The 12,099-nt window shown below is 36.9% G+C and overlaps 1 protein-coding gene across 2 annotated transcripts in view; it reads left to right on the top strand.

The window, feature by feature from the left end:
* Positions 1-12,099, top strand: part of GMDS (GDP-mannose 4,6-dehydratase) — a 619,043-nt gene that overhangs the window by 495,424 nt on the left and 111,520 nt on the right. Inside the window, exon 9 of one of the 2 annotated variants that reach the window (XM_087437914.1) lies at positions 8,154-9,905. The exons of the other annotated variant lie outside the window; for it this stretch is intronic. Within the exon in view, the coding sequence (XP_087294040.1) occupies positions 8,154-8,388 (235 nt within the window). The 3' untranslated portion in view covers positions 8,389-9,905. Of the gene's footprint in view, positions 1-8,153; positions 9,906-12,099 lie in introns of those variants that run through there. 2 annotated transcript variants of the gene reach the window in all.

Below are 12,099 nucleotides of genomic sequence, written 5' to 3'. Positions count from 1 at the left end.
TCCCAATCAAAGTCTCCAGACTCTTTTTGGGTAGAAATTAACAGGCTGATTCTGAAATTTCTATGGAAATGCAAGGAATTTAGAATCTTATTTATTTACTTCTTTTTTTATGGTAAGAAAGATCAGCCCTGAGCTAACATCCATTGCCAATCTTCCTCTTTTTTGCTGAGGAAGATTAGCCCTGAGATAACATCTGTGCCTATCTTCCTCTATTTTGTATGTGGGATGCCGCCACAGCATGACTTGATGAGCGGTACGTAGGTCTGTGCCTGGGATCCGAACCTTCGAACCCTGGGCCGTCGAAGTGGAGCTCATGAACTTAACCACTACTGGGCTGGCCCCTAGAATTGTTTTGAAAAAGAAGATCTAAGCTGAAGAACATTTACTCCCTGATTTTAAGACTTCTTTTAATGCTTGATCTGCATGATTTTGACGTAAGAATAGACTTATGGATCAATGGAACAGAATATAAAGGCCAGAAATAGACTCACACTTATATGACCAATTGAATTTTTACAAAGATATCAAGATAATTAATTGGAAAATGATAGTCTTTTCAATAAATGGTGCTGGAATAATGAATAGCAATATGGGAAAAAAAATGTGAAACTCAACCCATAAATCATACCACACACAAAAATTAATTGAAATGGATCATAGATCTAAATGTAAGAGCTAAAACTGTTAGGTGAAAACACAGAAGAAAAGCTTTGCAACCTTGGGGTAGGCAAAGATTTCTTAGGTTGTTTTCCTAGTACTGAGTTATAAGAGTTGTTATGTTTTGCAAATATATTCTCTCAGTCCATGACTTGCCTTTTCAGTTTCTTAACAGTGCCTTTCAAAATTTTAAAATTTTATTTATTTTTTCCCCCAAATCCCCAGTAGATAATTGTATGTCACAGCTGCACATCCTTCTAGTTGCTGTCTGTGGGATGCGGCCTCAGCATGGCCGGAGAAGCGGTGCGTCGGTGTGCGCCTGGGATCTGAACCCGGGCGGCCGGCAGCAGAGCGCGCGCACTTAACCGCTAAGCCACGGGGCCGGCCCCAACAGTGCCTTTCAAATCGCAAAAGTTTTACATTTTCACGTAGTTCAATTTATCATTCTTTATGGCTTTTTGTTTTGTGTGTGTGTATTCACTGAATGTTTAGATCAATTTGGGGCAAAAGCAAGGATTTCTTAGGATACCAAAAGCAAAAGCCATAAAAGAAAAAAATAATGGCAAAATGAATATCACAATGAAAAACCTCTACTCTTTGAAAGTGATCATTAAGAAAATGAAAAAGCAAGCTGTGGTCTGGGAGAAAATAAGTGTAATAACTTATATCTGACAAAGGACTTGTATCTAGAAGATACAGAGATCTGCTGTAAGTCAAAAATAAGAAGACAAATAACTCAATTAAAAAGTGGGCCAAATATCTGAACAGATACTTCACACAAGAAAATATACAAATGGCCGTTTAGTACATGAAAAGATGCTCAACATGACTAGTCTTCTGGGAGATGCACATTAAAACCACAATGTAATACCACTACACTCCCTTTAGAATGGCGTAGATGAAAAAGATCAACAATGCCAAGTATTGATGAGGATGTTGGAACAGCTGGAACTCTCATACATTACTGATGAAAGTGTAGATGCTACAACCACTTTGAAAAGTAGTTTGTCTTTGTTATAAAATCAAATCTATATTTACCATATGACCAGGAATTTTCCTAGACATTTACCAAAGAAAAATGAAAATATATGTTCACATAAGAGACTAATAGTGAATATGCATAGTGGCTTTAATTCCTAATAAAGCATTACCTCGCCCCATGTCCGGTCAACCAGTGAATGCATAAACAAATGTGATATGTCAATACAATGGAGTAAGATTCAGTAATGAAAAGGAGTAAAGTACTGATGCAAGCAACATGGATGATTCTTAAAATCATTACACTTAGTGAAAGAATTCAACCACAAAAGAGTACATACTATATAATTCTATTTATATGGTATTCTAGGAAAGATTAATTTGTACTGATAGAAAGCCAATCAGTGGTTGCCTGAGCATGATTGGGGCTGAGTGTGGAGTGAGTGACTGGGAAAAAACAAGGAGTCTTTTGGGGTGGTTGAAATTTTTCTTTTTTAATTGCAGTAACTTTGGTTTATAACAGTGTATAAATTTCAGGTGTACATCGTTATACTTCTATTTCTGCATAGATCACATCATGTTCACCACCCAAAGACTAATTACACTCCATCACCACACACGTGGGCCTAATCATCCCTTTCACCCTCCTCCCTCCCCACTTCCCCTCTGATAACCACCAATCCAGTCTGTCTCTCTCTGTGTTTGTTTTTGTCTTCCACTTATGAGAGACATCGTACAGTATTTGACTTTCTCCCTCTGATTTATTTTGCTTAACATAATACCCTCAAGGTCCATCCATGTTGTCACAAATGGCTGGATTTCATCATTTCTTATGGCTGAGTAGTATTCCATTGTGTATATATACCACATCTTCTTTATCCATTCGTTCCTTGATGGGCACCTAGGTTGATTCCAAGTCTTGGCTGTTGTGAATAGTGGTAGTGAGCACAGGGGTGTATGTATCTTTATGCATTGGTGTTTTCATGTTCTTTGAATAAATACCCAGTGGTGGGATAGCTGGATAATATGGTAGGTATAGTCTTAATTTTTTGAGAAATCTCCATACTGTTTTCCATAGTGGCGGCACCAGTTTGCACTCCCACCAGCAGTGTATGAGAGTTCCCTTCTCTCCACATCCTCTCCAACACTTGTTGTTTCCTGTCCAGTTAATTATAGCCATTCTCACTGGTGTGAGGTGATATCTCATTGTAGTTTTGATTTGCATTTCCCAGATAGTTAAAGATGTTGAACATCTTTTCATATGCCTGTTGGCCATCTGTATATCTTCTTTGGAAAAATGTCTGTTCAGGTCTTTTGCCCATTTTTTAATTGGGTTGGTAGTTTTTTTGTTGTTGAGATGCATGAGTTCTTTATATATTTTGGATATTAACCCTGTATCAGATATATGATTTGCAAATATCTTCTCCCAATTGTTAGGTTGTCTTTTCATTTTGTTGATGGTTTCCTTTGCTGTGCAGAAGCTTTTTAGTTTGATGTAGTCCCATTTATTTTTTCTATAGTTTCCCTTGCCCAGTCAGACACAGTACTTGAAAATATGTTGCTAAGACTGATGTCGAAGAGCATACTGCCTATGTTTTCTTCTAGACGTTTCATGGTTTCAGGTCTTACATTCAAGTCTTTAATCCATTTTGAATTAATTTTTGTGTAAGGTCTAAGATAATGGCCCACTTTCATTCTTTTGCATGTGGCTTTCCAGTTTTCCCAGCACCATTTATTGAAGAGACTTTCCTTTCTCCATTGTATGTTCTTGGCTCCCTTGTCGAAAATCAGCTGTCCATAGATGTGTGGGTTTATTTCTAGGCTCTCGATTCTGTTCCATTGATCTGTGTGTCTGTTTTTGTGCCAGTACCATGCTGTTTTGATTACTATGGCTTTGTAGGATATTTTGAAATCATGGAGTGTGATACCTTCAGTTCTTTTTTCTCAAGATTGCTTTGGCTACTCGGGGTCTTTTGTTGATCCATATAAATTTTAGGATTCTTTGTTCTATTTCTGTGAAAAGTGTTTTTGGAACTTTGATAGGGATTGCATTGAATCTATAGATTGCTTTAGGAAGTATGGACATTTTAACTATGTTAATTCTTCCAATCCAAGAGCACGGAATATCTTTCCATTTCTTTGTGTCTTCCTCAATTTCTTTCAACACTGTTTTATAATTTTCAGTGTACAGATCTTTCACCTCTTTGGTTAAGTTTATTCCTAGGTATTTTATTCTTTTTGTTGCAGTTGTAAATGGGATTGTATTCTTAATTTCTCTTTCTGCTATTTCATTGTTAGTGTGTAGAAACGCAACTGATTTTTGTCTGTTGATTTTGTATCCTGCAAGTTTACTGTATTCATTTATTATTTCTAAAAGTTTTTTGGTGGATTCTTTAGGGTTTTCTATATATAAAATCATGTCATCTGCAAGTAGTGACTATTTCACTTCTTCTTTTCCAATTTGGATCCCTTTTATTTCTTTTTCTTGCCTAATTGCTTTGGCTAGGACTTCCAATACTATGTTAAATAGGAGTGGTGAAAGTGGGCATCCTTGTCTGGTTCCTGTTCTTAGAGGGGTAGCTTTCAGTTTTTCACCATTGAGGATGATATTAGCTGTGGGTTTCTCATATATGGTCTTTATTATGTTGAGGTACTTTCCTTCTATCCCCATTTTATTCAGAGTTTTTATCATAAATGGATGCTGTATCTTGTCAAATGCTTTCTCTGCATCTATTGAGATAATCATGTGATTTTTATTCTTCATTTTATTAATGTGGTGTATTAACGTTGATTGATTTGTGAATGTTGAACCATTCCTGCATACCTGGAATAAATCCCACTTGATCATGGTGTATAATCTTTTTAACGTACTGTTGTATGTGATTTGCTAGGATTTTGTTGAGGATTTTTGCATCGATGTTCATCAGTGATATTGGCCTGTAGTTTTCTTTTTTTGTGTTGTCCTTGTCTGGTTTTGGTATCAGGGTAATGTCGGCTTTGTAGAATGAGTTAGGGAGCTTCCCCCTCTCCTCAATTTTTTGGAAGAGTTTGAGAAGGATAGGTATTAAGTCTTCTTTGAATGTTTGGTAGAATTCACCAGGGAAGCCATCTGGTCCTGGACTTTTATTTTGGGGCAGGTTTTTGATTCCTGTTTCCATCTCCTTACTGGTGATTGGTCTATTCAAATTCTCTATTTCTTCTTGATTCAGTTTTGGAAGGTTGTCTGATTCTAAGAATTTATCCATTTCTTCCAGATTATCAAGTTTGTTGGCATATAGCTTTTCGTAGTATTCTCTCATAATCTTTTGTATTTCGGAGGTGTCCGTTGTAATTTTCCTCTTTTCATTTCTGATTTTACCTATTTGAGCCTTCTCCCTTTTTTTCTTGGTGTGTCTAGCTAAAGGTTTCTCAGTTTTGTTTATCTTTTCAAAGAACCACCTCTTGCTTCCATTGATTTTTTTCTGTTGTTTTTTTAGTCTCTATTTCATTTATTTCTGCTCTGATTTTTATTATTTCCCTCCTTCTACTGATTTTGGGTTTTGTTTGTTCTTCTTTTTCTAGTTCCTTTAGCTGTACTGTTAGATTGTTTATTTGAGAGTTTTCTTGTTTGTTGAGATAGGCCTGTATTGCTATAAACTTCCCTCTTAGAACCACTTTTGCTGTATCCCATAAATTCTGGCATGTTGTATTTTCCTTTTCATTTGTCTCCAGGTATTTTTTGATTTCTCCTTTGATTTCTTCATTGACCCAATCTTTGTTAAGTAGCATTTTGTTTAATCTCCACATATTTGTGGCTGTTCTGATTTTCTTTCTATAGTTTATTTCTAGTTTCATACCATTGTGGTCAGAAAAGATGCTTGATATTATTTCAATCTTCTTATATTTATGGAGACTTGTTTTGTGGCCTAATATGTGATCAATCCTGGAGAATGTTCCATGTGCATTTGAAAAGAATGTGTATTCTTCAGTTTTTGGATGGAATGTTCTGTATATATCTACTAAGTCCATCTGGTCTATTGTGTCGTTTAAGGCCAATGTTTCCTTATTGATCTTCTGTTTGGATGATCTATCCATTGGTGTAAGTGGAGTGTTAAAGTCCCCTACTATTATTGTGTTACTGTCTATTTCTCCTTTTATGTCTGTTAATAATTGCTTTATATATGTAGGTGCTCCTACGTTGGGTGCAGAGATATTTATGAGTGTTATATCCTCTTGTTGGATTGTTCCCTTGATCATTATGTAGTGCCCTTCTTTGTCTCTTGTTACAGTTTTTGTTTTAAAGTATATTTTGTCTTATATGAGTACTGCTACCCCAGCTTTCTTTTCATTGCCATTTGCATGGAGTATCTTTTTCCATCCCTTCACTTTCAGTTTGTGAGTGTCTTTAGGTCTGAAGTGTGTCTCTTGTATGCAGCATATATATGCATCTTGTTTTTTTATCCAGTCAGCCACCCTTTGCCTTTTGATTGTCGCATTTAGTCCATTGACCTTTAAAGTAGCTATTGGTAAGTATGTACTTACTGCCATTTTCTTACTTTTTTTCTGGATGTTTTAGTAGTTCTTCTCTGTTCCTTTCTTCTTCTCTTGCTCTCTTTCTTTGTGGTTTGATGGCTTTCTTTAGTAGTATGTTTGGGTTCCTTTCTCTTAGTTTTTTGTGTATTTATTATAGGTTTCTGGTTTGTGATTACCATGAGGTTCACATATAATAACCTACGTATATAGCAATCTGTATTAAGTTGATGGTCTCTTTAGTTTGACCTCTTTCTAAAAGCTCTACTCTTTTATTCCCCTCCTCCTGCATTTTATGTTTTTGATATCATATCTAAGGTAGAAATGTTTTGTATCTTGATTGTGGTGGTGGTAGTTACATGAGTGCATACATTTTTCGAAACTCGTCATAGTTTATTGTTTGTAAATTATACCTAGATATTATACCTCAATATAGCTCAACGTTGATTTTTTAATAAAAGCAAGGGACTTTTATTCCCTTCATGATTAAACATCATCAAGAATGTTTAAGTGAATTTCATTGACTGTTATACAACTATTAAAAATAATGCTTAAGAGGGGCCGGCCTGGTAGTGCAGCGCTTAAGTGCGTGTGCTCCGCCTCAGCAGCCCAGGGTTCACAGGTTTGGATCCTGGACACGCACTGACGCACCGCTTGTCAAGCCATGCTGTGGCAGCATCCCATATAAAGCAGAGGAAGATGGGCACGGATGTTAGCCCAGGGCCAATCTTCCTCACACACACACACAAAAAATAATAATGCTTAAGAGGAATTTGAATTACATGAAATATGATTATGACAACGTCAGGTAACAAGATACAAGTTTAGATCTATTGTATGACCTAAACACCCTTAAATATGCCTACAAAAGATTAGAAGAAAACACACCAAAAATTTAATAATGGCGGTGTTTACATGGTGGAATTATGGGTGAATTTTGGTGTTCTACTTTATACTTTTCTCTGTATCCAAACTTTCTGTAATGAACTTATATGTGTTTGTTGTGAGAAGTCATCTTACACACAACTTTTAAAAACTAGGGGTAGTCTTACAAATGAATCCCCAAATAAGACTCTCTTTTGAAAAGTATATGAAACTTGGCCATTCTCCCATCTTGGAGATAATGTTCTGTTTTCACTCACCAAGTCATCCTTCTCTCCTGTAGTCCTATGGGATAAATGGCTATTTTTTGACCTAGCACAGTCTTTCACAAACTAGGATGCTATTCCAGGAGATGTCTAAAAAAGCATTCCATGTCTAGTTTATTTAGAAAATACTGAATATTATAACCCCTCTTGTAGAATCACCAGTAAAGAAGCTGTTTGACTTTGTTTAACCCAGCATTTTCCAAGCTTAATTTTTAAATTTATATTAAAATCCTACATGAACAACAGAGTTCTTTGGATCACCTGCCGGGAAGTATTCTGTCGTTCAGAACTGAGTAACACATAGCCAGTGTGTCTGAGTCCTTCCCTTTCTTCCTAAGCTGGTACCTGTCATTGGTCGTTTCTCCCTCAGAAGAGAAGGCCCAGAAAAGCAGTTGAGTCAGTTTCACTAAAATCTATTTCAAATTTCGGGCAATGACCTTAATTTTGTTTCAAATGACAGACTAAACCACAAATCAACCTTTTAGCAATATATTAAAAATTGCCTTTGAGTGGTATATAAAAGTTTGGTGACATCAGAAACTTTTTCCAAATTCTTCCAGGAAAGAGAGACAGATGGGCTGATCATTCTAGATGAACTAAAGACCTTGCTTTGTTCCTTTAAAAGTCCTCTGAGTGGCAGCATATCACACTGGTGGCCATTACCACCTGTGTGCCCAGTACCTGTTTCAGGTCTTTCTGTGTCATATCATTGGAGTTGTGGGAACAGAATGTTTACAATGCCTATTCTTCATAATTTGTCTGAAAATAATAAATTCCTTCTCAGGGTTGGATGATAAAATCGTGATGGCTTTGTGAATGTTGTCTGCAAGTTATGTTCTATTGTTTGTTTGTTTGTTTCAGTTTCCTTCCTCTGGATCTTCTTTGGTCCCCATACATCAGCATACCAATCTCAGCTGGAAGGAGAGCAGGGAAGCCACAGGAAATCCCATGTGCTGGGGCCGGGCTGCTCCTTGGGCTCCAGAGGCCCTGCCGCAGCTGTGCAGTTTTGACAGGGCCAGCGAGTCCTTCTTGGAAACAGTGTCCACGCAGTCAGAAACCAGGCAGGAACGAGCAAAGAAAACACGCTGAGATCTGAACACAGCTTTAGAAGGCCAAGGATAGTGTTGTACTTCAGTAACTTACAGTTTTATTACAATTTGGGGAAATATGCTTTTCTAGACCTTTAGGAGTGCATACTCCTTCTCCTAAGGATGCTGTTTTAATTTCTTTATTTCACAACATAGTCGATTATATTCCTAAGACATTCATACTTATCTGTACATAGCGTGGCATAACATCCTGTGCCATAAGAGCACAGTCCCAGTGCCACCTTCCCTGGGTTTGAATTCCCACTCTGCAACTTCCTAGGGGAGTTATTTATCCTCTCCGTATCTCCATTTTCCCCACTTAAAATGGGGATAATAAGAGTACCTACCTCACAGGGATGGGGTAAAGATTAAATGGGTCAGTGTACGGGAAGCACCTAAAACAGTGCCTGATATAACCTAAGCTCTATATAAGTACTTGCTATTGATGAAATGGATAATTGATTGAAAACAACATTTGTCAACAATGAATACAAAGGATAAATAAAATGTGGAAACAATAAGATCGGGCAACTGATTATATGTTTGGGGACAAGAAAAAGTAAAGAAAGTCACACTAACGTTTCATGCTTGTGTGACCGGAAGGAACTTAACATAGACAGTCAGCAGAGAAAGGCAGTTGCAGGAGGAAGAACAAGCTTGCTCTGTTGTAGTTAGAGGTTGTGGATCTAATGAGGTCTAATCATCTCTAACACCTCACTCCTTCTGAGAAGTAATTGTCCATTTATCAGAATTAGAACACCTTTTTGCTGAATCTATCTCCTGTAGAGCAGTGGTTCTCAAACTTTAATGTTCTGTGAATCGCTTGGGGATCTTGTTAAAATGCAGATTTGAAATCAGTAGGTCTGAGGAGGAACTGAGATTCTGAATTTCTAACAGGATACCAAGTGATGCCATTGCTGCTGGTCCACAGACCACACTTTAAGGAGCAAAGCCTGAGAGAATTATAGAACCTCAAGTTTGAAATGAACCTTGACAATCACTGATTTCAATCCCTTATCACTTTCTACCTTGTTTTTAGTCATCTGTGACTTTACCTTCCCTGGTAGACTTGACATACGGCTCCTTAGGGGCAGAATCTGGTTTTAGTTCCTTTCTGTACCTTTCATTCTGCCCAAAATAGTGTCCGACATTTGGTAAAATAAATTGAGGTTTTAATGAATCAGTAATGGAAAAAGAATTTTTGAAAGTTGGAGAATTTGATTTTAGGGTTTTTTTTAGGGGGAAGTATTTGCTTAAAAATGAAACGACAAAAATTCCAGAGCTTCCCATGAGATCAGGTTGGTGAGTGCCTACAGCTGGTTTAGTTCCTTTTCCTCTTCTTTCCTTCTATTCCTCACATCTCCAGTATTCGTAAGATCATTTAAATACTCATTGAATTTAATTGCAGTTGGATTGAATTTATCATCTAATAAATTGAGGTAAAAAGAATTCTCTGGACTTTCCATTTCTGCCATTAATAAGTTCAGGAATGCTCTCAGATGAGATGAAGACATCTAAAAAGCCAAGAGTCATATCTACCTTTTTTCTTTCATATGGTTTGAAAGAGACCAAAAGATGACTAGATCTCCAAAGTATAAAGCCAGGGTTTCTGGAAATTGCTTCTGGTCCTGCCATGACTAAACTGATCTCTAATATGAGATGAGATACTATGCTTTAATAATACAATCACCTCAGAGCCTAAGGAACACTGTGGTTTATCCAGTAATCATTAGGTACCCAAATCTACCAGTTCTTGATGAGTCAAGTTCTTTCAAACAAACTAAAAATTAATTTATAAAGTAGTTTGCTGACTTCAAAAATTATAATATTAATCTGTCAAAAATAACCTTGGAAATTAGAGAATATCCAAGAGCTTAGCTTTTTGGAAACAGTTAACATGCTTTCCTATAACATTTTGCATTTTAAAACATTAAACATTGCTTAAATCCCAAGAATAAATTAAAGTCCATAAGGCCATGACCAATGTCCTAGTTTGTAGTTGTCTTAAGGTAATTTTGTTTCTGAATTGTAATATATAGAGCAAAAATTTTTAATTAGAATCATTTTATATGTCATTTTTCATTCACCTACATTTTCTTCCTTACTTAGGTAGCTGATATAAAGTTATTTTGCATAAAATCATTGTACAGAAAACTATGTTAATTAGAGAAGATAAAGAATGGGAAGGCAAACATATCGGCTTTTTTATTTTAAATACAATGCTGGGACTTGAAAAATTAAATAAAAATAAAAAGCAGGAGGATGTAAAATAATCTTGGCAGTGCAATTCAGTCATCTAGACTATCTTTATGCCCTCTATTTCTTTCTTTTTTTTGCCAGGAAAGATTCGCCCCGAGCTAACATCTGTTGCCAATCTTGCTCTTTTTTTTTTTTTTCTTTTCCTCCCCAAAGCCCCAGTACACAGTTCTGTATTCTAGTTGTAAGTCCTTCTAGTTCTTCTGTGTGAGCCACCGCCACAGCATGGCTACTGACAGATGTATGGTGTGGTTCCATGACTGGGAAACAAACATGAGCCACCGAAGCAGTGAAAGCAGCGAACTTGAAGCAGTAAGCCGTTAGGGCTGGCTCTCTGTTTCATTTTTTAAAGAAGATATTTCAGGTTTCAAGAAATCGTCCATATTCTTTTTTGGGCTTAAAAATGTATTGTGCATTACTTGTGTTGGGATTGAGTTTTTTTTTTTTTTACATCTTTTTAATATAGAATTCTTGTTACTTTTAAATAAGCTTCCAAAGTTTTTATTAAAATGTATACTTTAGAAGACATGAATATCCTCCACTCTACAGTGGAGGTAACTTAATATCTTATTTTCTAAAAATATGTGCACTTTTGGTGTGCACTTTTCTTGAGGAATCAAGCATGACATTTTATTATTAGGAGTGTTCTGTTAAGCTCCAAAAGTTGTGAAGGATGACATATTTAATTTTTATTTTGTTTAATGTGTGAAGTATCCATGCTAATAAAACAAAGCCTTAAGCATAAGGAAAGTATTTATATTAGGAAGAGGAGAAAAGTACATGAGCATTTTAGTAGTTTGAGTACTTTTGTTTTTAAGGGACTGAAACTGAACTCAGAGTAGCCTTGGGGACACTGGGGTCTAGGACCTGGAGTTCTGTCAGGGCTCCCTTTGCTTCTTGGCTCTACTGCTCCTGGATTGCCACCTTCATTTCCTCAGTGTGTCTCCATGGCAAAGACATCATTGATAGCATTTTTGGGGACACAGCCTACCACAGTCAAAGAGGAATAGAACCTTCTTGATAGCTATACACTTAAAAGAATCCTGAGGAAGGATTCTGGCTGGCCCCGTTGGGTCCTATGATCATCTCTAGACCAATCACTGAAGTCAGAGTATAGGGGAGGCTCCTAGGCTTTGTCCTGTTGTCAGGTAGGAAGAATTCTGTGCTTGGCAGCCCCATAGAAGTCCATGGTTTGAGTCAGAGAGGAGCAGGGTTCTCTACCAATAGAGGAATGTTATTTCTAGAAGAAATGCAAAAAGTGGTGCTAGGAAGACAAAAACGACATGTTCACCATAGCATTTAATGATCATTTAGTGTGAGCCAAAAGTACACCATGAGCTGCACACCTATTCAGTTTAATTCCAGGGCTTAGGGGTACTGTTTCACTGAGAAGGAAACTGAGGCACAGTGAAGTTAAGCACCCTCTGAAGCTTGCCCAGCTAGTGAGTGGTCGAGCCGGGATC

Source organism: Ceratotherium simum, chromosome 13 (genome assembly GCF_057802395.1).
Source record: "Ceratotherium simum simum isolate JZ-2026a chromosome 13, ASM5780239v1, whole genome shotgun sequence".
NCBI classification, from domain to species: domain Eukaryota; kingdom Metazoa; phylum Chordata; class Mammalia; order Perissodactyla; family Rhinocerotidae; genus Ceratotherium; species Ceratotherium simum.
Note: the sequence above shows the minus strand (reverse complement) of the source record. Positions and strands in the feature narration are given on the sequence as shown.